General features: G+C 37.9%; 1 protein-coding gene across 2 annotated transcripts; it reads left to right on the forward strand.

Moving 5' to 3' along the window:
* The first annotated feature begins 1,328 nt into the window (after positions 1–1,328).
* SAAL1 (serum amyloid A like 1) lies at positions 1,329–24,916 on the forward strand. Of its 2 annotated transcripts, none has more exons than XM_079928702.1 (12): positions 1,329–1,496; positions 2,907–3,020; positions 7,732–7,815; positions 11,153–11,232; positions 12,975–13,034; positions 13,169–13,284; positions 13,629–13,809; positions 16,102–16,184; positions 16,273–16,461; positions 19,602–19,795; positions 21,826–21,918; positions 22,600–24,916. In XM_079928702.1, exons 1-12 carry the CDS (start codon positions 1,362–1,364, stop codon positions 22,690–22,692), a joined length of 1,422 nt encoding a protein of 473 aa, XP_079784828.1. In that variant the 5' UTR covers positions 1,329–1,361; the 3' UTR covers positions 22,693–24,916. The 2 variants fall into 2 exon arrangements, with proteins under 2 accessions (XP_079784828.1, XP_079784827.1); XM_079928701.1 differs by having other exon boundaries at positions 19,599–19,795; positions 22,600–24,914.
* The last annotated feature ends 414 nt before the right edge of the window (positions 24,917–25,330 follow it).

A 25,330-nucleotide genomic window follows, 5' to 3' on the forward strand; every position in this document is an offset into this window, starting at 1 on the left:
AATGGTAGAGGCTATGTATGAATGGGGGCAAGGGTTCTAAGGGAAATCTCTGTACCTTCTGCTTAATACTGCTGTGGCTAAAACTGCTCCAAAAATAAAGTCTACTAAAAAAAGAAAAAGGATTGTAGAAGTGTGTCAGGCTACTTACTAATAAAAGTAAGTTGCATATTTTCTGGATTTCATTTTAAGGTATTTGTTGGTTTCTTAAAATTGGTGATTTACTGTGATTTCTTTTTTCCCATTCTAAATAAATATTTCCTATTGTAACAAATTTAATATTTGTAATTTTGTACTGTTTCCCCTAAAAGGGGCTTCTGAAATTGCATAATTCAGGCCCCACAAAACCTGGGTCTGCCCCTGCACAAATGGTGAAAAAATGTTTATAATTATTTGAGCCTAGGGTCTAGTTGTATTCTATGTGTTAACACACAGTATTTTTTGTCCTGTTTTAATATACCTTAAAAATTTCCATAAGTGCAATTGCTGTGTCAATTGGAACTTTATTTTGTTAGAAATTTTACCATCATCTGTTCATGATTTTGAGAAGCAAGGTCCCTGAGGAACCACACCTATGTCGTTCTGCATTTGTAAATGTGGGGCTCACAGTAATTTGATGTGTATGTGCCAAAATCGGAGATCTTTGTTATATCTTCTAGTACAGTTGTGCCGGAGCATTTAAAACATTAAAATACATATTTTATTTTTCCTTTCTGTAAGGGAATCATATTGGTATTATCGGAATTACATGTTAAGGTAAGTTATATCATCTATAAATTTCATTTCATTAAAGTGGTGTTCTAAAATTTTTGCTGTGGGGTTTGGTGGAGCATTGGGTCTGATGTTGAGTGTCATCAAACTAAATAGAAGCAGGAACTGAAAACACAGGAACTGAAAACACAGTAATACTGACGTTCTTCCTGGTGACTTTCGTCTTTTCCAGGATTCCGACTACACCTGGGAGAGAAATGATGCCTTTAAGAATGGCAAGTGTGCCCAGAGGTCAGAGGTCCGATAGCTTCACGTCTGTACTAGAGACATTGTCCTGTTCCATGCCCGCACCCCCCGTCCCTTCCAATCAGACTAAGGGCTCTTGGAGAGATGGAATATCTGGTCCAGTGAGGGTGACAAATAACAATTATGAATATAACCGCGCTGCGGTCCTGGGTAGAGCGTTGGGTAAGTCAAGACAACTGGGCTCCCTAGTCTGATGGGCAAATTGCTCGGGCGCTCGGGCTGGCAGGGCTCCGGGCAGCAGGGGGCGCTGTGGCGGGAGCCGCGCCGTGCCCTCTTGGCGCCTGGAGGCCTCTCTCCTCCTCCGGCGGCTTCCGGAGCTGCTCTCGCGCGCCGGAGGAGGCCAAGTCATGGACCGCAATCCCTCTCCGCCGCTGCGGAGTCGGGAGGAGGAGGAGGAGGAGGCGGCGGCCGTGGGGGACTGCATAGGCAGCACGGTCTACAGCAAGCACTGGCTCTTCGGCGTCCTCACCGGGCTCATGCAGGTGCGGAAACTCGTGCCTCGCGTGGGCTCCCTGTACGTTCCCCCAGACCCCCACCCCGCCTCTGGCAGCCCTCTACTGCCGGGGGAGCCGCCGTCCCCACGGCGACCCCCTCCCCAGGCCCCAGCGGCCGGGTCTCACCCTTTGCGTCCTTGCTGTCTCCCGGACCCTAAAACTGCCGTGCGCCGCTCCCTGTGCCCCTCAACACAGAGGGAAGTGTAATGGCAGGGATGCTGGAATGCTTCTAATTAAAATGTTTTACTTTTGAAAATTTTCCAAAAATACGTGACCAGTTTCTGCCCCTCATTCCCACTTTCGTTTCTGAAGCCCAGGTCCTAATTGATCTGTTTCGAGGACTTTCGTTGTAGTAGAATAAATGGTGATTTTGCAGTCAAACAGCCCTGTTGTCAACAGCGCGGCTTGCCCAGCGTGACTTTGGGCAAATCGCCTAACCGATTTCTTTCTCAGTTTCTATAAAGTGGGATAATATTTATATTATTGTATATAGAGTTATTGCGTAGATTGTATAAGATTATAATAGCCATAGAGTGCTTACTATAGTGTTTGCCTCATAGGAGCCTCTCAGTAAATATGAACGTTCTTATGTTTCCCTAACTTTTTTCCTACTTCCAATCACTGTCCTCTCCACTCCACCTTCTACACAGCTGCGAGAATAATCTTAAAAAAAAAAAAGAGCCGTCTATGGGAACTCCTCAGAGTTACCTTTGCCTACAGGAGAAAAATACATATTTCTTAGCTCGGAATCCAGGAATCTTTGCAACTTTTCCAGCTTCATCTGCCCATGACACGCTAAACTGCTTACCATTCCGCACACATGCTAGGCCCTTTCTTAACTCTGAACTCTTGTATTTTCTTCTGTATGCTCTTCTCCCTTCTTCACATGACAAACTTCGATTACTTCTCAAAGATTTAGCTTCAGTATCACCTCCTAAGAGAAGTTGGGGAAAACTTCTCCCAGATGTAGGTCATGGGTCCATCATTTTTGTTCTCACGGCTCTTTGTCCACAATTCAGTTGGATCACTTAGCTTTTTCTGTTGTGATTATCAGTTTATATGTCTTTTCCCCACTGGATCCTAAACTACTTGGAAGTAAGGGATTAAATCTTGTTTATCTTTGTATTTCTACCCAGTGCCTAGCAGTAGTGTTTACCCAAGGTACTAATTTCCTTTTTTTTTTTTTTTTTGGCGGCACCGGGTGACATGCGGGGTCTTAGTTCCCCGACCAGGGAATGAACCCGTGGCTGCTGCAGTGGAAACTCGGAGTCCTAACCACTGGACCTCCAGGGAATTCCCCCTTTTTTTTGTTGTGACCTCTAAATGATTATGGGGTAATATTACTTGAGGAGTACTGTGGACAGCCTTTATTCATCTCCTTCCTTTGTGTTTCTGAAGATTGTTAGCCCTGAAAACTCCAAATCCAGCTCAGATCATGAGGAGCAGCAGATGGAGCTTGATGAAGAAATGGAGAATGAAATTTGCAGAGTGTGGGATATGTCAATGGATGAGGTATGGGGTTGGAAATGGAAGTGAAAAGACTGTTGGGTAAGGAGGTAGTGAATGGATTTTTTTTTTTTTTTTTTTTTTTTAGGTTCAGTCCTTAAGTCTCTGGGGAATAACTTTAATGTCTGTAGTCACTCCTATTTATGGTACAGGGATGAGGTCCCAGGAGCTGTAAATGCTCAACTTTTGTCTTTGAAGGCAGAAAATCTGAGTGTCATTAGATTTGGGCTATGTAGATAGTTCTTATGAATGCTGGAATGCTTGTAGCCCAGGAAAGTTCTGATACTTATCTACCTAAAAAGAACACTGGCCTTATATTTGAGAGCAGGTTAGGAGTTAGGAGACCACTGAGGTACCACAATTAAACTAGAAGAAAGGGACAAGAAGGAATTACATGTATATAATTGCAATAATATTTTAACATTTTGTGTTGTACTCTGTAGCTTGAAAGCATTCTACCTGCTTTCACAGTAACCCTGTGATATAGGTAGTATCCTTATTTTACAGGTAAGAAAAGGGGCAAAAAAAGAGGTTGACTTATATAATTTCTCATTTTATTACTTGGACTTTTGCAGTAGATTTCTGATTAAAATCCTTGTGTTAGTCTCTTTCACCTCCCTCTGTCCTCCACATTGCTACCCAAGGTATCTTCTTCCTAAAACAGATTTACTCATATTAAAATTCTCTCTTAAAATTTGTCAATGGCTGCTCATTGTCTTCAACCATTTTTTAAAGCAGCTTTATGAGATATTATTGACACAAAAAATCCTGCATATATTTTGAGGTATAATTGAAGTATAAAAACTGCACATCTTTAAAGTGTACAATTAGAAAAATTTTAATGTATGTATTTGCGCATGAAACCATCACCATAATTAAGACAGAGAGCATGTCTGTCAGCCCCAAAAAGTTTCTTTATGCCCCTTAAGGGTAATCCCAGTATCTCACCCCTCCCTGCTTCTACCCTCTCCAGGCAACTACTGATGGGCTTTCTGTCACTTCAGAGTATTTGCATTTTCTAGAGTTTTGTATAAATGGGATTGCATTCTTTTTTCGGATGAGTCTGGCTCTTTCACTCAGCATCAGTATTTTAGATTCATCCATGTTGTTGTGTATATTTTAAGTTTATTACTTTTTATTGCTGAATGGTATTCCATTATATGTGTATACCATGATTGATTCTTTGATGGATATTTGAGTTGTTTACAGTTTATTACAAATAAAGCTTCTGTGAATGTCTGTGTATAAGTATGTATGGATAGATGTTTTCCTTTCTCTTGGGTGAGTACCTAGAGTAGTGTGGCTGGATTATATGGTAGGTGTATGTTTAACTTATAAAGAAAAGATCAAATTATTTTCCAAAGTGTTTTTTACACTTCACGTTGCCACCAGCGGTGTATGAGATACAGTCCAGTTCCAATTTCTTCTCATCCTTAGCAACACTTGGTATGGTTAGTCTTTTTAATTTCAGCCATTCTAATAAGAGTGTTGTGATTCTCACTGTAATTATGATTTAGATCTCCCTAATTACTAATAACAGTGACCATATTTTCCTGTGCTTATTTGCAATCTGTGTATTTTCTTTAGTGCAAGGGGCTGTTTAAATCTTTTGCCCACTTTTTAATTGTGTTGTGTTTTTTTTTTCCTGTAAGTTTTATGATTTTAGGTTTTACTTATAGGTCTGTGATCCATTTTGACTTAATTTTTGTGTTTGATGCAAGGTATGAACTGAATTTCACTTTTTTTTGCCTACGGATAACCAGTTCTAGTTAGTGTGTTTAAAAGACTATTCTTTCTCCACTGAATTACCTTTGCACCTTTGTCAAAAATCAGTTATCCGTACATATACACATGAGTCTATTTCTGGACTCTGTTCTGTTTCATTGATCTATTTGTATCTTTTTGCCAATACCACATTGTTTTGATTACTGTAGCTTTGTAATAAATCTTGAAATTAGGTAGTGTTAATCTCCAACTCTGTTCTTTTTCAAAGTTGTTTTGGTTGTCCTATGTCCTTTGTATTTCCAAATTAATTTTAGAATCAATTTGTCAATTTCTACAAAAAGCCTTCTAGGATTTTGACTGAGATTGAGTTCAGTTTATTGATCATTTAGGAAAAGAATTGATAAATTAACAGTAATGAGTCTTTTGACCCATGAACAAGTTCTGTCGCTCCATTTGTTTAGGTCTTCTCTAATTTCTTCAGCAAAGTTACGTAGTTTTTAGTATTTAGGTCTTTCACCTCTTTTGTCAGTATTTCATATTTTGGGGAGCTATTGTAAATAGTATTTTTTAAAAATTTCAGTATATAGATATACATTGATAGTATATAGGTAGTATATAGTATACAATTGATTTTATAGACCTTGGTCTGTCTTGGTAAATGTTCCGCGTTCACTTAAAAAGAACGTGTGTGCTCCTGCTGCTGGTGGGAGTGTCCTGTAAATGTCAATTTGATCAAGTTGGTTGAGAGTATTGTTCATCTTCTCTATACTTTTTCTACAGTTATTAAGAAGCTGGGGTTTTAAAACATTTTTTAAAAGAAACAACCTGTTTTTCAAATGAAATCTTAGTGTGAAATCCTCAAATATCAAATAGGTAAACTAGAGCTGCTGTTTGAATGAGATTGTCCGTGGAGGCAGGGTCATGCTCTTGGCTTCCTCTTTGTCCTCTTATGGTAGCTCTTGAAGCACCTCTAGAGAACTGAGCTGCCCACTGATTCACTGGCATAAATTCCCTCCAATGAGACTACATCTCACACATCACCTGCCACTCAGTGCTTCAGCAGGACCAGAGACTTCCAGGTGCTTCCTGCATTTTCATGTACTCATGCTCTGTTCATGCCACTCTGCATGGAATGTCCTCCACCTGCAAGATCTTTCCCACCTTTTATGGCCCACCTCAAATGTCACCTCCCCTGTGATGCCTCCCCAGACACTCCAGGCAGGATTCCTCTCTTTTCTGTGCTCTCATGGAACCTGTTCATTCTATTACATAACACTTATCCTGTTATTCAGTGATTGTTTTGAGCCTGTGTCCTCTGATGGATTTAAGTTCCTCCTCTTAAAAGCTTAATGTCACGTCTTCAGAGATACTTTCTCTGATATATCTAGAGTAGCCCCCCTAGTCTTCATTTCTAGCACACACCATCTTGTTTATCTTCTTTGTAGCACTTAGGATTTATGTAGTTTAGTTGTTTATATGTTTGTTTGTTCATCCCTCTAGAATGAAAACTCCACTGAGACTTTACCTATCTTATTCACTGATGTGTCCCCAGAGCCTGAAACAGTGCTTATTACTCAGGTTTTTCAGTAAATGTTTTATGAAGAGGTAATCAATGGATGAATACCTGACAGTTACTATGGTGTGCTGGTTAAGAGTGTGGATTTGATCAGACTCATCTGGGTTCAAATTCTGGCTGTGTTCTCCTACTGATTGTACAGTCTTGGGCAGGTTGCTTAACCTTTTAAAACTGCAGTGTAATGGGGTTAATAATAATTACTTCATAGGGTTGTTTGAGAATTAAGTGAGATAGCATGCAAACCACTTCACTGGCCCTGGCATTTAATACTTGTTCAATAAATGTTAATTGCCATTATTGTTATTATTGGCATTGGTATTATTAGGCTACCTAATTATTGATATTATTCCTGCTACTCCAGGAATTATTAACTGTCATTAAATAAATAAATCGCTGCATGCTACAAAGAGTTGCCCACATGACAGACAGCTTGATCACTTAGAGTGGAGAGCACCTGCTGCTTTGACTTTTAATTTGGAGTATGTCTTTGAAATATTCTCTCTGACCATGATCTCTTAATAAGTGCAGTATATCTCTTCCAGTCAACAGTCATGCAGGTTACCCCAATTTCAGCTGCTCTGAAGGATTACTTCCTCTCTCTCTGAGAGCCCTTCGAAGGGCATTTTTCACGTGAGACATATAGCCTGTGTTCTAAGTTAAGGTATTGCGAATACACACCTCAACTTTGGTGAAAATACGAGGCAGTAGACAGCCAGAAACTTAATTTTATCTAGACATTTTACAATGCAAATCTCCACAGCTAATTGATTTAGTTTTGGAGCCCACATTTCTAGCGAGATTGGGCCACATGTCCACTCCAGGTTCATTCACCTGTGTGGTGTGTCCCTTTAGGCACTGGGGACCGGGCCAACTCTCTAGGAAGATGTGAAGCTGTCACAGTTACATTGTGATCAGAATTTTTTTCTGTTGAGGATTTTGAAAACAAAAGTTCTGGTTTTGGACATAACCCAATACGGGTTTTTAATCTGTTTTCTCTATCAAGTTTTAAGCTCTTAGAAGACAGAAATTATGACTTTTACTTTTTTCCCTTATCCTATCTTCTAGCATGATACCTGGTAATCAGCAAATGTGCTTGAATGAGTTAAAGAGAATTCCTGGTGGGTAGAAAGATCATTAAGATAAATACATACAAGGCAGTAAAAGGAGGACAGTCCTTTGGAATATCACAGTTAGTTCAGATTTGTTTATGGGATTGTTCCATTGCCTTGAGACCAGATACCACAGCACTAACATTACTTTTGTCTATTGACACAATTCCTAACCTTGTGGGATTTTTTTCCTTGTGCTTGAAAGGAGGTATATATGGAATTATTATTATTTTTTTATGGTTGCCTGAGCTATGGTGTTTAAGGAGGAATATTCAGCATCCAAGTTAATAATCATTTTTATTTTCAGGATGTGGCTTTGTTTCTCCACGAATTTAATGTTCCTGACATATTTATGGGAATATTGGCCAAATCCAAATGTCCTCGATTAAGAGTAAGTATGTGCATTTCTAAAGCTGCCTCTTTGGAGCAGTAACAGCAGATAGTGCTGGATAGTCTTTCATTTTTCTCACTTTAATGTTCTTGATGGCTACAAATGAGTCTGCAGATGTTTATTGAACATTACCAGGTACTAAGTAATATACTATTTAAAATTATTACAGTCATAGAATTTTAGATTTGGGCTGGACCAGGGAGATCAATACTTTAATTTAACAGCTATGGACACTAGATAGTCCTAATCATCATTATGCCACTAATATGTGGCTGAACAGGGAACAGTGCCCAGACCACCCATTTCTCAGTTTATTGCTTTTTTTTTTTTTTAAAGTCATAAAATCCTCTATTGCTTAAGCTCAGCCTATTGCTCAAGACTCTCCACAATCTGAATCCAGTTCGTCTTTCTAGCATAAAATGTACCCTCCAGATAGTCTTCTAATTTAGCATGGCCTGTCTACTCCTCACCTCAGGAGCTTACTATGATCGTTGCCATCTCCGTGCCTTCCTTTGTATGCCTTCCATCCCCTCTCAATATTCACATCTATTTTCCCAAGATGGTACTTTACTTCCAAGCCTTCCTAAATAAGTAAGCTCTCAGTGGCCAGTGATGATAGTGAATGCACCAAAACAATTCTGTACTTCTCATTAAGTCTTCTATGCTTTAGTGCCATTTAGGTTGACATCTGCTAGGTATATTGTGAGTGATTACAATATACAAATAATAAATAGCAAATATTTATTAAGTAATTATAATCATGAATAACTGCTATTTACTTAGTATTTCATTTTACTACTCTATGAGGTAAGCATTTATCTCTACTTTGTAAGTAAACAAACTAAGTTTCAGGTTAAGAAATTTGTCCAGGGTCAGACAACTAGGAAAGAATGGAGCTGGGATTTGAGCCTAGCCTGCCTTACTTCAGTGTAACCACCGTACTGTAGTGTCTCTCTTTGTTTGAAATTATGAAGTGAAGAATTCTGTAGTATATTTTTACAAATTGAATGTTGAATTAAAATTTTATTTAAGTACAATGCTCCACCTGAGTTGGGGCCTCATGAACCAATGAACCACTTTTTCCTTGAGTTGTTATGTTAATATAAAGATTTGACAGTTATATGATTTTCTCCTGGAGTTTTCTAACTTAGGTACACTGACTCACGATTAGTACTTAAAAAAAATAAGCTAATTTTAAGAAAATAAGAATTGCTCCTTTCAGGAGTTAGTCCTATTATTATATATGTCTGTGAACCATAGCCTGTCTATGACAGCGACTCTCAGCCGTGGCCACAAGTTAGAATCACCTAGGATGTGGGCTTCCCAACTTCAGTATGTCCCAGAATCACTGATTACTGAGTCCACCCCCGGAGTTTCTGATCCGGTAGTTTTGGGGTAGGATTGAGGAGTTCTAACAAGTTTGCAGTGATGTTATGGTTTTGACCATATGGTTTTGACCAGCACCAAGGCCCAAACTTTGAGAAGCTTTGAGAAGCTTTGCCCTAGGGAACTTTTATAAATCCCAAGTCAGGCCATTCTCAGATCGATTAAAATAGTCTCTCCAAGTGTGGGACTCCAGACAGCTTTTAAAGTCCCCCCAGGTTATTTCAGTGAGTAGCTGAGACTGAAAAACTTGATCTTTGATTGGAAGTTCAATTATTCCCTCTTTAGTTTTTAGGGGAAATGTATCTCTTCTGGCCATATCCTCTTTTACTCTTTTCCCAACATTTGACCACCCACATTTTACTGAAACTCTTTACTCCTATAGCTTTGGTGCCACCTCACTCTCCTGGTCTCTAACCTGTCCAGTCACTTCTCTGTTACTTTTTTTTTTTGACTTTTTATTGATACTTTCTGCCTGTGCTGAGTGTGGACTCCTTTTAAGGTGTAGACTCAGATCCCTTGTCCTCTTTATATTCACTTCCTTGGTGAGTTCATCCACTCTTTACACCTTTGGGGGTAAATCTTCCCTGTGGGATCAAAGCTACGACCTCCTTTCTGATTTCAGGTGCTATATCTCTAACTTTCTTGAGGCATTCTTTATTTGCATGTTGCATTTTCCAATCCAAAAGTCCGTATGTCCTAACTCAGTGTTTGTCGCACTTATCCAATCATATAAATCATATGATGTGCTTGGTAAACAACTTCCCGGATTGTACCCTGGAGATTCTGATTCAGTAGCTCTGAGATGGGACTTGGAAATTGGTATTTTTCACACGCCCCCTGAGTGATATTTGTGTTTGAGCAAGTTTGGAAACACTATCCTAACTGAACTCATTGTGTTCTTTCCTATGCTTTCTTTTCCAATTTTTTTGTCAATGGAACCAATCTCTCCTACTGGAGAAATGAAACAACTGGAAACCTAGGAGTTATGTTCAACTGCTTTCTCCCTTTACTCCCATCAAATTATTCTGCTTTCACCTTGAGTCTTTCTCAGCGTCATTCCTTTCCATGCCTGCCATCACCACCCTCATCTTCCTTTACTTGATTTCAGAGATGCAGTGTGATATGGTGAAATGCTCAGGCTCTGGAGCTGTGTTATTTCCTAGTTGGAGATCTTCAGCAAGTTGTTTAACTTCTCTGTGATTTGGTTTCCTCATCTGAAAAATGGGGATAATAATGGTACATACCTCATAAATTATTGTATGAAATGTTATGTGGAAAGTGCTTAGGGTAGTGCCTGGGTGTAGTAAGTGCTAAATAAACATTAGCTGTTACTACTGAGGTTATGAACTTCTTTTAAAGTTTTTTCACTATCATTTTGCTTCCAGAATAATCTACCTAAAATAACATTGCAGTATGTTGGCCCCTTCCTTGAGGACCTTCATGTCTCCAAATAACCTACTAAATTAAGTAGGCATTTAGGGCCCTTAATCCTGATCCTTTTTACCTGCTGTCTTTATCTCATGCTCTCCTCCCACTGTGTGCTACTAATAACTGTGTACTGATACGGGCAGCTTTCTGTATTAGCCTTTGTCCACTCTACATTAGTCCCTTCCTGCCTTTGCTGATACTTTCCCCCGTGTTTGAATGTCTGTCTTCTTGTTTGTATATCTAAATCCTACCAATCATTTATGACTCAGTTCATCCGTAAGATTTCTTATTCTGTAACTCCTGCCTGCCTTGGATCTTTCTTTTTCTTATGTCTTTCATCTCCTCTCAAATACTACTGGAAACTTGTCAAATTAGGATGCAGACAGTATACTTCTGTATGCTGCCTCTCCTTCTTTTCTCTCCCCAAACTTGGCTCAGTGAAAGTTTTTTTTTCAAGTTGTTATTTTTGTATATGTGTCTTTTACCTCAGAGCGACTGTGACCTGTGAAATTTGATTTGGCAGGAAATCTGTGTGGGAATTTTAGGTAATATGGCCTGTTTCCAGGAGATATGTGTGTCCATCAGCAGTGATAAAAATCTTGGGTAAGTTTTATTACATAATAATTATGTTTTTAAAAAATAGGTTCATATTTTATATCCCTAAGGAAATCCTAATACATAGGACAGATAGGGAAACATTATGAAATGTAGTACTTCCTTTCTCCTGATGAGCAGTCTCCAGGAACGTCATTGTGTGTTGATGATGGCTGGGGACTTGTGTGCTATTTATGGACATGGTTCAGGATTTAGGCCTGTTTTCTGTATTGGTTGCCAAGGGGCCTGAATCGTCAGCAGGTGGTAAACCACATGGGATAAGAACCAGTGGGGCAGAGCTTGGAGATGGAGGCACCTGACCAGAGTCCAAAACAGTTTAGGCTCAGGGAATCCAAAGTCTCAGAGCTAGAGTCTGGAAAAACTAGACTTGTTGACCAGTGTCACCCTGACACTGGTCAACAAGTCAGTTCTGACTTAGATGGTGGTGATGGGGGACTTGCCAAGAGACTAGAGGGTACAGCGTGGCCCTTGTGATTCAAACGCTCTCATACTTCTGCTTGGAGGCCAGTTCTCTTCTACATGTAGGAAGTTTTGGGCAGAGGATTTCTAAGGTGGAAACCCCGGTGGTTATTTTAAGAGGTCTGAGAACACCCTGGAATTATATGCTACATTTTATGAGTATATTCATTTTCTAGGCAGAGGGTTTATGGCTGTTAATCAGAATCTCAAAGAAATTTGTGTCCACAATAGGTTAAGAAAACTCTTCTAGGCGGTTATTTTCAACAAGGGCTGTAGGGTTTAACACAGGATTCAAGTACCTGGGGCTCTAAAATAGAGGTTATTACCCCTTCTAGGTGTGAAAGGACTTTAAGATCCTAGTTTAAAGTATTTATTCTTCCGTAACGTATAATCATTCATGCAATAAGTGACTCAGGATTATGTTTGGTCTCTAGTGATCCCTATTAAAAATCTGTGAATGAGTAATATTGACAAGTTTTATGAACTTAATTAAATGCATATCTTAAAATTAATATGAAACAGTATACATTGCTGATGAGATATAAATTTGCTCAACCACTTTGGAACAGTTGGGCATTACCTAGTCATATCAGAAGGTACACATATGCGGTGACCCAGTGATGTCACTCATAGGTATATGGTAAGAGAAACCGTGCACACATATATCAGTATACTCATATGAAAAGTATTATAAGACTATTGCTTGAAACCCCCAAACTGGAATCAACCCAAATGTTCATCAGTAGTAGGCTGGAAGAATAAATGGTGTTATATTCATACAATGAAATGTTCTGCAGCAATGAATCTGCAGCTACTGGAACAAGATGGGTAGATCTTAAAGACATGGTGTTGGGCCAAAGAACTCAGACTCAAAAGAATACATACAATATAATTTCTTTCATACAAAGTTAAAAACCAAGATATATAAAATGAACTATAGAGTAAGCCAAGAAAATGATTGCTGGATAAGTCTGGATAGTAGTCATTTCTAGGTGGGAAAGAGAATTGTGATTTGTAAGGGACACACAAGGGCTACGGAGATGCAGCTCTGTTCTTTTTCTTGCTTTATAATTATTCACTAAGTATAGATTTGTATCTTACAGGTTTTTATGTGTATATGCTATATTTCACAATTAAAATGTTTAAAAAGTTAAATAAAAACTTATTTAAGTTTTTATAAATAAAAGTTAAGGTTGAGGTCCAGATTTTTTGGCTTGGATATTTGAAATGAGAGAAGTGAGGCATATTGGGTTGACATTTTGTTTTTGTAGCCAGGTACTATTGTACTGTTTGTGTGATTCAGACCCTCCTACTCTGCTGGAAACAAGCAGGTATGCTCTCTTCTTTTTATGGTTTCTATATACTTACCCCTAAGGGAAACTCGGAAAATAGAGTTGCTCTTTCACTCTTGAATTTCCTTTACTGTTTTAGAAAGATAGATACTAAGCTCACATTTATCACGTAGGTTGTTGCTTACTTGCCTTTCCCAGACAGAAGTGGCCGTTGTCTGGGTTGAAAGAATCCGAGAACATCCAGCTATTTATGATAGCATTTGCTTCATCATGTCAAGTTCAACAAATGGTAAGTCACCATGTAATGTAGAAAAAAATATTTTTTAAATTATATTTAATTGTTAGGAAACCAGGTAACTATTTATGGAGGTCAATTAAAGACTAAGTGTTAGGTGAGAAGGTATTTCAATGCAGGATATGAAGTTTCTCAAACTCTCAGGATACTGATAAATCCCCCACGTAAAAATGACGGAAGCCAAGCAAATTTAAACAGAGGAGGTAAGCAAATTGCCCTTGGCATAAGTAATGCTTTGGCAAGATTTGGCTTTCTTGGAATAGTTTTAAGAATTTCGATTAGACTTACTACTTTAAAAATTTTGTTTCTTATTTCAATATCTCTTTTATTCTCTGCAGTTGACTTGCTGGTGAAAGTCGGGGAGGTTGTGGACAAGCTCTTTGATTTGGATGAGAAGCTAATGTTGGAATGGATAAGAAATGGGGCTGTTCAGCCTCTGGACCAACCCCAGGAAGATTCTGAACAGCAGCCAGTGTTTCGAATTGTGCCCTGTGTACTTGAAGCTGCCAAACAAGTACGGTAGGTGAACTCTTTTGTGCAAAATGTTCTGGGAAAATCCAGTTGCTAGAAGTATCCTTAGATATGTCTTTTTTTTTTTTTTTTTTTTTTGCGGTACGCGGGCCTCTCACTGTTGTGGCCTCTCCCGTTGCGGAGCACAAGCTCCGGACGGGCAGGCTCAGCGGCCATGGCTCACGGGCCTAGCCGCTCCGCGGCATGTGGGATCTACCTGGACCGGGGCACGAACCCGCGTCCCCTGCATCGGCAGGCGGACTCTCAACCACTGCACCACCAGGGAAGCCCAGATATGTCTTTTTAGTTTCCTTTCAATAGGACGAGTAGCACATAGCTGATCTGTGTCAGGTTTGATTCACTACTGATATTGGTAACAATATATTTGCTCTTTGCAAGAATCATAATGGTTGCAAAATACTTGTTCTAATATTACTTAGCAGTAGGCTATTGTTCAGCATTAATTATGGTTACTGTTTTAAAATCTTCTGCAGTTTCGTATAATTTATATCAAATGGAAAAGATTTTCTTTGTGCTTTATTTTCCACTGGTCATGTGACAACTTCTTCAGTTAATGTCAGACATCACTTGTTTTCTTGCTCCTTGTGTGTATGTGCCAGTCTTGGATAAGTGACTGGCTTTTGGGCGCTGATGTCTTCCCAAGAGTGATTACTAGGTGTTGTAGGTCATTGAAGCTGTTTATTGCTAGTCACTAAAACATTAATTTATGAATTGATCTGCTTATTGGTCAACTGTGCATTCTTAGTGCTTTATAATCCACATTTTTTTTTTTTTTGGCTGTGCTGTGCGGCTTGTGGCATCTTAGTTCCCCAACCACGGATTGAACCTGGGCCCTCAGCAGTGGAAGCATGGAGTCCTAACCACTGGACCACCAGAGAATTCCCTATAACTCATATTAAAACCTTTTAATTTTATGTCCTTTATCCAAGTGAGCATTAAACTCATCATCTTTCCCCCAAACCTGCTTCTTCCGTATTCTCAATCTCAGTAAATGATGTAATCATTATTCCATTTGGATAATGTGGGAGAAACGTGGAAGCCATTACCGATATTTCCCCATCCCAGTCTTTTCCCATGGCTAGTCAACCTCCAATCCTTCTTCCTGACTTTTTCTGGGACTCCATCTGTGCCACCACCAGGCCACTGTCTCTTACCTGGACGGCTACAACATTCTCTGAGTTCCTAGCCTCAAGACTAGCTCCTTCCAAGCCTAGACTGTAGAGCTGTTTTTCTAGAACGTACGCTGGTCATCTCACTTTCATGCTTCAAACACTTCAGTTGCCTTTCTTAGGATGAGGTCCAGATTTTTATGGCTTATAAGGCCCTGTACTGTGATTCTCCATCCTTATTCCTTGTCTTCTGTTTCAACTGTATGAAATTTCCTTCATTTCTTCAACTGAACCAAGCTCTCTCGAAACCAAGCCATTGCACACCATGTTGTCTCTGCCTCCAGCATTTCTTTGCCCCTTTGGGTTTCTGTGTAGCCATTTCTCTTATGATACATTCCCTGATTCTCCAAACTAAATTAAATCTGCTTGCTTTGTGGTCCTCTAGCACCCTGGACTTCTGCTAGTGCTACATTCATATTACTTTACTGTTATTACCCCTTTAATTATTGTCTTTCATTTTAGACAGTAAATTTCATGAAGGTGTGGACGTTTTATACATCTCTGTTTTCCCAGCCCTTAACATAGTGCCTGCAAACTATAGGCACTTAAATATTTGCTGAACCATCTTTTAATTGTTCACTATCTTTTTCACTTAATTGTGTGGTTGAAGAACTAAGATTGTGAGTTTCTAGGAATCCAAACTGTTGATCACAAAAATTATACTTATCTGGTTTTAGTATTCTCAACTTGGGAGCTAAGATAATCCTATGAAGTTTTAAGAACATCATTATTGTCAGTGCTTGGTGCAGTGAGCCTTACATTCATTCTATAAAAGTCTCAGTCATTTTTTGTCCTGATTATGCAAGTAAGCCAGAATGGTGAAGTATCTCTTGATAGGTTTCTGCATTGTTACTTTCATGGGACAGGGCCAAAAAGAATTTTTACTCCTTGTCCTGTGTGTGTTGATTGTACTACATAATATTTGTTTTTTGACTGATTTCCCCATCAGAATGTAAGCTCTGGTGAACACAGAGACTTTGTTCTGTTCCCTGTTTTATCCTTAGCATATAGGGCAGTGCCTAGTACAGAGTGATAAATATTTGTTGAATAAATGATTGATTACAGTCCCATAGACAGTAAAGTTGATTGAGTTTTTGCTTTTTGTATTTAGTTCTGAAAATCCAGAAGGGCTCGATGTTTACATGCATATCTTACAGCTGCTGACTACAGTGGATGATGGAATTCAAGCAATTGGTAAGATGTTGTATGGGGAAGCATGATAGTTACTCATTTAATTGTTTTCTGTTTTTGAATTACTACTTCCTTCATCATTTTTATTAAGTACGGTGTCCTGATGCTGGAAAAGACACTTGGAATTTACTTTTTGACCTGGTGTGCCATGAATTCTGCCAGTCTGATGATCCACCCATCATACTTCAAGAACAGAAAACAGTGCTAGCCTCTGTTTTTTCAGTGTTGTCCGCCATCTATGCCTCACAGGCTGAACAGGAGTATCTAAAGATAGGAAAAGGCAAGTATAATTTTAGTTCACTAAATTAAATTTTAGTCTATCAGATGTGTTTGCTGTTCATTTTATTTCTTTCTCCCATTTTTTTAGTGCTATTTTAGCCCCTTGAATACAAAAACATCACATGCCCAATACAAAAAAAATTATAAAAGGAAGCCTAGTGCTTGTAATCTGATCATTCAGAGATAACTACTATACACTCACATCCGTACGTATTTTTTTGCCTGTTTTTTAGGCAACTTTTTTCATTTATAAGTATAAATGAATATTTTCCTATGTAAACAAATGGTCTTTCACAATGATTTTTATGACTAATACAGTTAAATCCATGAACCATCTAGAATTTATTCTGGTGTTACATGTGAGGTATGGTTTCAAGTTTTTTCCAGATACCCAGCTGTCTCAACGTTACTGAGTAAGTAAACCAGTTTACCGACACAGATTTGAATTTTCATCATTACTATGTTTTATATTTCCCTATATATTTTATTCAGTTCCATTGCTCTATTCATGTATCAGTAGCCACAGTGTTTTAATTATTAAAGCTTTATATTTTGATACCTAGTAGGGCTAGTACTCCTGCATTCTACTTTTTCAGAATGTTTTTGACTGTTATTATTCTTTTTTTTAACACTGAATTAGATTGACAGTTTCCAAAAGCAAAACCAAAAAATCTTCCTGATTTTTTTATTGACATCATGTTAAATTTGTAGAGTATCCAAGAACATGTGCTTTTCCATTTGTTCAAGTCTTATTTTATGTCTCTCAGCAATGTTTTATGATTTTCTTCATATAGATCTTACATATTTCTTCATACAGATCTTACATATTTCTTGTTAGGTTTATTGCTAGATATTTTATCTTATGGATTGCTGTTGTCTATGGTATCTTTTCTTCCATTGATTATTCTTGTTGGAATATGTGAAGACTGTTGGTTTCTGTGTATTATGTTAATGTTGCATCTAGTAACCTTACTGAATTCTCTTACTGTTTTTAATGGTTGTTCCAGTGGTAATCTTGGACTTTATCTACTACTTTGGGTTTAACTTAGATATGTCTTATCACTTTTTTACCTCTTCTTTCTTTTATTTAATGGGTTGCCTTGGACCTCTGGGGTTAAGTAATAATGGTGATCCTTGCCTTTTTCCTGACTTTACTGGCCATGATTCTAGAGGTTCATCAGTAGTCATGATTCTATTTTGGGCTTAAGCTATTTATGTTGTACCATTTGAGGAGATATTAATCTATTTCTATTTTATAAAGAGTTTTTTAATCAAAAAAATGATGACTGTTTTCAAGTGTCTTCTCTGCATTTATGGATGTTACCTCACTGAGAAGGTGACATTGAGTACAAACCTGAGGGAAGTAATGGAGTGAGTCATGTGAATACTTGGGGAGAAAAGCATTCCAGACAGAGAGAACGACGAGTGTAAAAGCCCTGAATTAGAAGTGTGCCTGGTATATTTGAGGAAGAGCAGTGAAGCCCTGTATGGCTGGGGCGGTTTCAGCCTGGGTAAGAGGAATGTAACCTGGGGCCAGAGAGGCAACAGGGGCTAGAGTGTAGAGGGCCTGGTTTTGCCTTTTACTTGGAATGAGTTAGGGAGCTGTGGAGGGTTTTAAGCAGAGGATGGACAGACAGGAGCCAACTTTAATAGGCTCTCTTTGGCAGACATGTTGATGAGAAATGCAGGGGGAGGGCAAGGGTACAAAAGGGAGACTAGTTAGGAGGCTGCTGTGACCTTGAGGCAAGAGATAGTATAACTTGGATTAAGGTGGTAACTGGGCCGTTGTGGGGAAGAATAATCAGATTCTGATCACTTTTAAGTAATGCCAACAGGATTTGCTGACTGATAGGATGAGGAGGGTGAGAAAAGTCAAGCTATGTCTGGCATTTTTGTCCAGGAGAGTTGCCATTTACTAAGATAGGAAAGAGTGGTGTTTTAAACATGATAAGTTTGAGATGTCTACTCAGTGTTCAGCTGGAGCTGTTGAGCTTACAGTCTTAGTCTGGAGCTGAGGAGAGAGGCCTGAGCTAGACTATAAATGTTGGAGGTGTCAGTTGTTATGCTGATTACTTCTTCCATAACCTTAGTTATTTCTATCGATTTGATTTGATGTGGAAAGAGAGGAAAATTAATATTTTTTACTGCCAATATTTTGTCCTTTTCTTTTTATCATTTGTAGTTCTTAATGAATGTTGATGGCATGTTATTTGGTATATAGGCATTCATTATAGTTTGCCCATAATGCTCTTTTTTTTTTTGGCTTAAATCCTTTTATATCAGATACAAAGGCCACATCCCCTGTTTTCCTTTTGTTTGCATTTGCCCCTAATACCTTTGTCTATCTTACTCTTTTCAACCTTTCTAAATACTTTGTTTTAGGTGTTTTGATTTCTTTTTAATAGATGAGTTAAACTCATTTAAATGTAGTTATAGTTATGTTTGATCTGAATGCTGTCGTATTATATTTTTCATTATGTATATTTATATTGAAATACCTCAATATATAATTTATTTGCTTTGTGAGTATTTCTGGCATTTAGTAAGGGTTGTATTTTGGGTCTAGTGGTTACCTTTATAACTGGCTCAAAATATAATTATAACTGCCCCTCCCCCATTTTTTAAATCCTTAATATCTGATAACTTAAAACATATATCTCAGTGTTGACTATTCCTTATCAATTTTCCCTGGTACTTTCAAATTTAAGTCTTGGGGGATGAGGGGCTGTTCCAGAATTATATTTTCAGATATTTATTCTTTTTCATCATTTTGGGTTTCTTCTTCAATCTGTTATTTATTTGCTTATTTGGGAGTATAAAAGTGTAAGCCTCTTGAAGTCTGAGGCCTTGATGATCTTGTTTACCACCATATCTGCAATACCTAAAATACAGTGTCTAGCAATAGTAGGTGTTCAGTACATGTGCAGGAATGAATGAATGAATGAATGGTAACCAAATTTAACTGGCTGATGCCATGCCTCTTGATTTGTTTGTACAGTAGATCTTCCTCTAATTGACAGCCTGATTCGTGTCTTACAAAATATGAAACATTGTCAGAAGAAACCAGAGAACTCAGCAGAGTCTAACACAGAAGAAACTAAAAAGTCTGATTTAACCCCTCTTGATTTGTTTGTACAGTAGGTCTTCCTCTAATTGACAGCCTGATTCGTGTCTTACAAAATATGGAACATTGTCAGAAGAAACCAGAGAACTCAGCAGAGTCTAACACAGAAGAAACTAAAAAGTCTGATTTAACCCAGGGTGACTTCCACTTGAAAATCTTGAAGGATATTTCATGTGAATTTCTGTCTAATATTTTCCAAGTTTTAACAAAGGTAGGAAAGAAGTACTAATGCTTTCTTCAGTAAAAGAAAGTATGGATTGCTTACTGCTCCAAATTTTATTATTAGTGTTTTTATTTTTTAATTTTACATAAATTTGGGAAAATAGAGAAAGAAAAAACTTATCATAAGTTTATACTCTTAAACTAACAGCTGATGTAGTTTGGTATATTTATTTTTGTGTTTTTCATATACTTATCACCAGTATATACAATTTTTGGAGGCTGCTCTTTTCACATAACATTACAAGCACTTTTCCTGACTCCTGATCAATACACTGAAAGATTTTTCACTGAGAGCCAGTTTGTTTAATACCCAATTTGCCAAAAAATCAATTTTCAAAATTTACTGTAAACTTGTTATAAGGAGTATTCTTCCTGAATATGTGCAGGATTATTAACGTATTCTTTCTTTGAGCATATTCTTTCTATCCATATATTTTAGGAAAAATATATTTATGAATACAACTATGAAGAATATATTCATATTCATTGACTTTTTTAAGAAGAATATTCCTTAAAACAAGCTTCAGTTATTCTGGTGATTTGTATTTTTGGTGAATTATCTTGCTTCCCTTCTCCTGATTTGGGATTATTACCTTAGCCTAGGTTTTCAGAAGTTAGATTGCTGGTTTTGACATGATAAATGTGAAGCTGACTGAGGCATAAATGGCTACATATTGCCAGAATGCTTTTGACATGTGAAAATATTGGTTTTACTTGATCCTTATTATTGTATATTATAATTTTTATATCAAGTAAAATTCAACAGGTGATAAATTGTGCCTTGTTTTTTTTATTTAATTTTTTGATGTTTTATTTATTTATTTTTGGCTGTGTTGGGTCTTCGTTGCTGTGTGTGGGCTTCCTCTAGCTTCAGCAAGTGGGGGCTACTCTTTGTTGAGGTGCGTGGGCTTCTCATTGCGGTGGCTTTTTTTGTTGTGGAGCACAGGCTCTAGGCGTGTGGGCTTCAGTAGTTGTGGCACGCGGGCTCAGTAGTTGCTCATGGGTTCTAGAGTGCAGGTTTAGTAGTTGTGGCACACGGCCTTAGTTGCTCCACGGCATGTGGGACCTTCCTGGACCAGGGCTTGAACCCGTGTCCCCTGCATTGGCAGGTGGATTCTTAGCCACTGTGCCACCAGGGAAGCCCCAAATTGTGCCTTATTTTGATTTGCATTTTTATTATTAGTGAGATTGAATATATTTCCATATATTTGTATATTATTTGTGTTTCCTGCTTTATAAACTTACCCATTTTGATTGTTTATATGAATTCCTTGAGTAATTCTATATCTGTATCTTTTGCATATTCATTGCAAGTATTTTTCCCATTGCTTGTTGTTGCTTTTGTTGTTTTGGAGGGAGGGATGTAGATGTTTCTTAATATTTATGTGGTAGGAATATAGGTGGAAAGTGGGCTGAGAATAAACCAGAGATATGTCTTGAAAATTCTGATATGCCACTTATTGGAATTTGGACTTAATCTTGAGGAAACTGAGGAGCTACTAGAGATTTTTTTTAAGCATCAAGTGATGTGATCTGTTTAGAAAGATTACTCCAAAAGCAATGGAGAGAGAGGATTAGAGCGAGTTGAGGCTAGAAGTCAGGAGACCAACCAACAGGCTCTTGTGGCTGGTGATCTTCAAGAATAATCTGAAGAAGAATGAAAGCTTAGACAGTGGAAGAGTGGATGGAGAGGAGGAGTGGGATGAGAGAGATTTAGTAGAGTAGAATTAAACACTTAGGGGGAGCGGCTAGCAGCAGAGGAGGAAGTCTTGGCTGTACCCCACATTTTTGGTTTGTGCAGCAGGCTGGGTGGCTGGTGGTGCCTTCACCAAAATAAGGGCTGCAGTGGAGCACATGTTGGGGTCACACAAGGAGGAATGATGGTGGGTTTAGTTTGGGACATTTGAAACTCATGTAGGATCAGTAGGGAATTGTAAATACTGGTTTGTATTTACTCACTAGGTATAGCTTTAGAAATTTTCCTTTTTGACATCACATCTTTTTGTTTGTTTGTTTTAGGAGACTGTAGCTCAGGGACTAAAGGAGGGCCAATTAAGCAAACGGAAGTGTTCCTGTGCATTTGAAAACCTTCTTCCTCTCTATAACCCTGTGGTGAGTATGAGTAAATGTATAGGTGGCTGAGTTTCAGGAGATTACTGAGTAAAATGTTTTAAGTAAGCACTTGATCTTTGAGGGCTTTGTCAAAAAAGATAGTGTGTATAATGCGCATGACTTAATGCCTTTGTCAGGTAGATGACTGTTGGATGATTCGTGGCACTAGCCTGAGTAACAGTTTAAATTTTAAGAGAAAGGAATCAACACTGAATTTATAGTACCCCTTTGTGTTATAGCATATATATTAACCAAAAAGATTCTTAGGTAGGTACAGTCAGTAGGTTTTTATGGTCCTTCAGATTACATTGCATTTGCTACCATTAGAGGCAATTTCAAAATAACTTTTCTTAGGAAAATGAAGTATGGGGGTGGGTTGAATGAGGGGGTGGGTCACCAAGGAGGATGATAATACAACTCGGGTAATGGACCCTCAAGGGGAATCAGTAGGAGGATAAATACTACTTTAAAAGAAAACAAATGGAAAGGGCTAGTCATTTCCTTGAGGTTTCAGAGACCATCCAGGAAGTACTATTATTGTCATCTGACAAGCTGTCCACGTTTCTTTTCCATTGGACTGTTTAGAAAACATAGGTAGAGCATTTTTACAGACAATAGTCAGTATCTTAAAACATCTTTTCCTCTACTTATGTTTATTTGGTTCTTTTGTTTGACTCACAGGTAGAAGACTTCCTCAAAATCCTACGTGAAGTTGATAAGACCCTTGCTGGCAACCTGGAGGAAAGCTTCCCAAGTTTGAAGGTTCAGACTTAAAAACTATTGGAATTCCTCTGCTGAAGAAATGAACTCTATTTTCCTTGCTGACAGTTGAAATTGACAAACAGGAAATATTAGACCATAATTGTTCGGTATTATACTCATGCCCTTCTCCTCCAGCATTTTTGTTCGGCATTGGAATCTAGTTTCACTACCATCAAACATCATGTCCCCCCACCCCGCTTCTTTTTTGTATTGGTTGTGCAGTGTTTTGTCTTCTTCAGGTAAAGAAGACAAAATACAAGCTTATCATTGAGGTTCTTTTTTTAATATTTGAGGAGTTGGTGAGGATTTTCTTTGTAACTCTTAATTTGATTTTTTAATTTGATTTTTTTGAAAGTATCCCTGCTGAAAAGAATTGAACTATAAAATTAAAATCGTACCGATTAAACTCTAATTGGTAGGTTTACTTTACGTGTATTTGTATGTCTTTGGTGATGACCTTATCCACAGGTTGAACGCGACTTTAATGTGAGCTTTCAAAGGCACCGATGAAATCACTCCTACCTGCTAGCCAGTGCTAAAAATTCCACTCTTGTTATCTCTTGAAGCTTAAGGTTAAGATGCAAATAACCCCATAAGAGTAACACTCCAAGTTATTGTCATGTTTACCTCAGTGCATAAATTCACATTCTGTTTTCCTGAGAGCACATTTTAAAAGGGGGAGCACAAGGATCTTGAGTTTCTGAGCAAGAGTGCCTCGCAGAGTGGGTAAGTTACAGAGGGAGAAAAAAGGATACATCATGGGGAGGCTAGGGATGTCCAGGTTATTTTCTACTTCCCACTTCTGTCTTGAACCTGCCTTATTTACTTGTTACTTCTTACTATTGTAACATTATGAGGTGGTACATATTTTCATAGTATTTTGATATGTTTGAAAACTTCCTAAATCTATGAATTATAATAAATAGTTTTTTTTAAAAAAGTGAGCAGTATTAAAATTTTTTTAATGCTACACGGTTTGAAGAATTTACCAAAATATTTTAGTGTTTGCATCAGTTACAGTGATATTTTAAAATGGTGCTTTCTCCAGAAGCAGAAATATGAAATTTGGAATTTTATGTACAAATGAAATTGAAACTTATTCTTCCCCCATATTTTTTTGCAGAGGAGGGAAGAAATTACAAGAGGAAATTCAGTGAGCATTTGTTAAATGTGTCAATCTATTTCTAATTAAATTTGAGTTTGATTTTTGAGGTATTTAAACCACTTAAGACAGACACAGAAGATACGTTTTCTCTCTGCCTTTTTTTAAATTCCCTGCAGTTAATGGGATATAGCTAAATTGTTCTCTTGGCTGATCCGACTTTCAAGATCAAAAGACGTTTTCCACTCTCTCTCGAACATTTCTCTTGCCTTGCTTTGAATTAGTTCCCCTGAATAACTTTGGCATGTAAGTGGAAAAAAGTTTGAAAACCATTTCTCTTGTATACTTCTTAAATGAAGCATATGTAGAAACCAACCATAGACATTAAGAAGCAACCTGTGTTTAGGGTTCAGAAAATCTTAAGTGCATGAACTGTTGAACAACATTTTCTATGCTGCAGGACTGGGTTATAGTGATGCTGGTTCTGACAGTTAACTGTGAATTTGAATAAATTGAAGAAAAAGAATATTGGGGTTATAGATTATCTTGCCTGTTTTAAATAGTATTTTTTAAAAAGCTCATCAATATCCTTTTTTAGAAAAAAATAGATCTATATTAATTTAGAACTCATCTCTGTATTCTCCTTGAGAATATGTTGTCGTTTTACCACTTTGCAACTCCTCTTCTCTGCTCCTGGCAAAAGTTTTAAGAAGGAAAAAATAGGTAAACACCCCTCTTGAATTAGTCCATATCAGTATTTTTATTTTTATTGCTGGGATGAGATTTAATCTGAGAACCATTATTAAAAGTTATATATTTATAGTGAAGTGGTATGATGTCTTGAATTTTCTTCAGAGTAGTCTGAGATGAGGGGAAGGAAGTGGGTTAAGGGAGTAGATGAAACAAGATTGGCCATGAATTGGAATTGCTGAAGGTGGGTTATGATGGCATGGGGATCCGTTATACTATTCTATGTTTGTATATGTTTGAGGTTTCCTATTAATGTTTTTTAAAAACAAGTAAACCATATACATAATTTTAAACCTGAATTTAATTACAAATGATGCTTGTTTCTTTTATGTCTAAGTAAAACTCACACTATTGTATTAGCATTAAATACTATTGAATTCAGCACAGTTGAAACCACAAATACTTGATAGAAAAGATTATCATCAATATATAACCAATTATGTAAAATTTATTATCTTCACTGTTTTAACTGACTTGACAATGAGACTTTTTTTTTAAAAAAGTGAATGAGGGTTTTTTGTGTTTGTTTTTTTAATTAATTTATTTATTTAATTTTGGCTGTGTTGGGTCTTTGTTTCTGTGCGAGGGCTTTCTCTAGTTGTGGCGAGCGGGGACCACTCTTCATCGCGGTGCGCAGGCCTCTCACTGTCGTGGCCTTTCTTGTTGTGGAGCACAGGCTCCAGACGCGCAGGCTCAGTAGTTGTGGCTCACGAGCCCAGTTGCTCCGCGGCATGTGGGATCCTCCCAGACCAGGGCTCGAACTCGTGTCCCCTGCACCAGCAGGCAGACTCTCAACCA

The sequence above is a fragment of the Stenella coeruleoalba genome (genome assembly GCF_951394435.1).
Source record: "Stenella coeruleoalba genome assembly, chromosome: 8".
Taxonomy (NCBI): domain Eukaryota; kingdom Metazoa; phylum Chordata; class Mammalia; order Artiodactyla; family Delphinidae; genus Stenella; species Stenella coeruleoalba.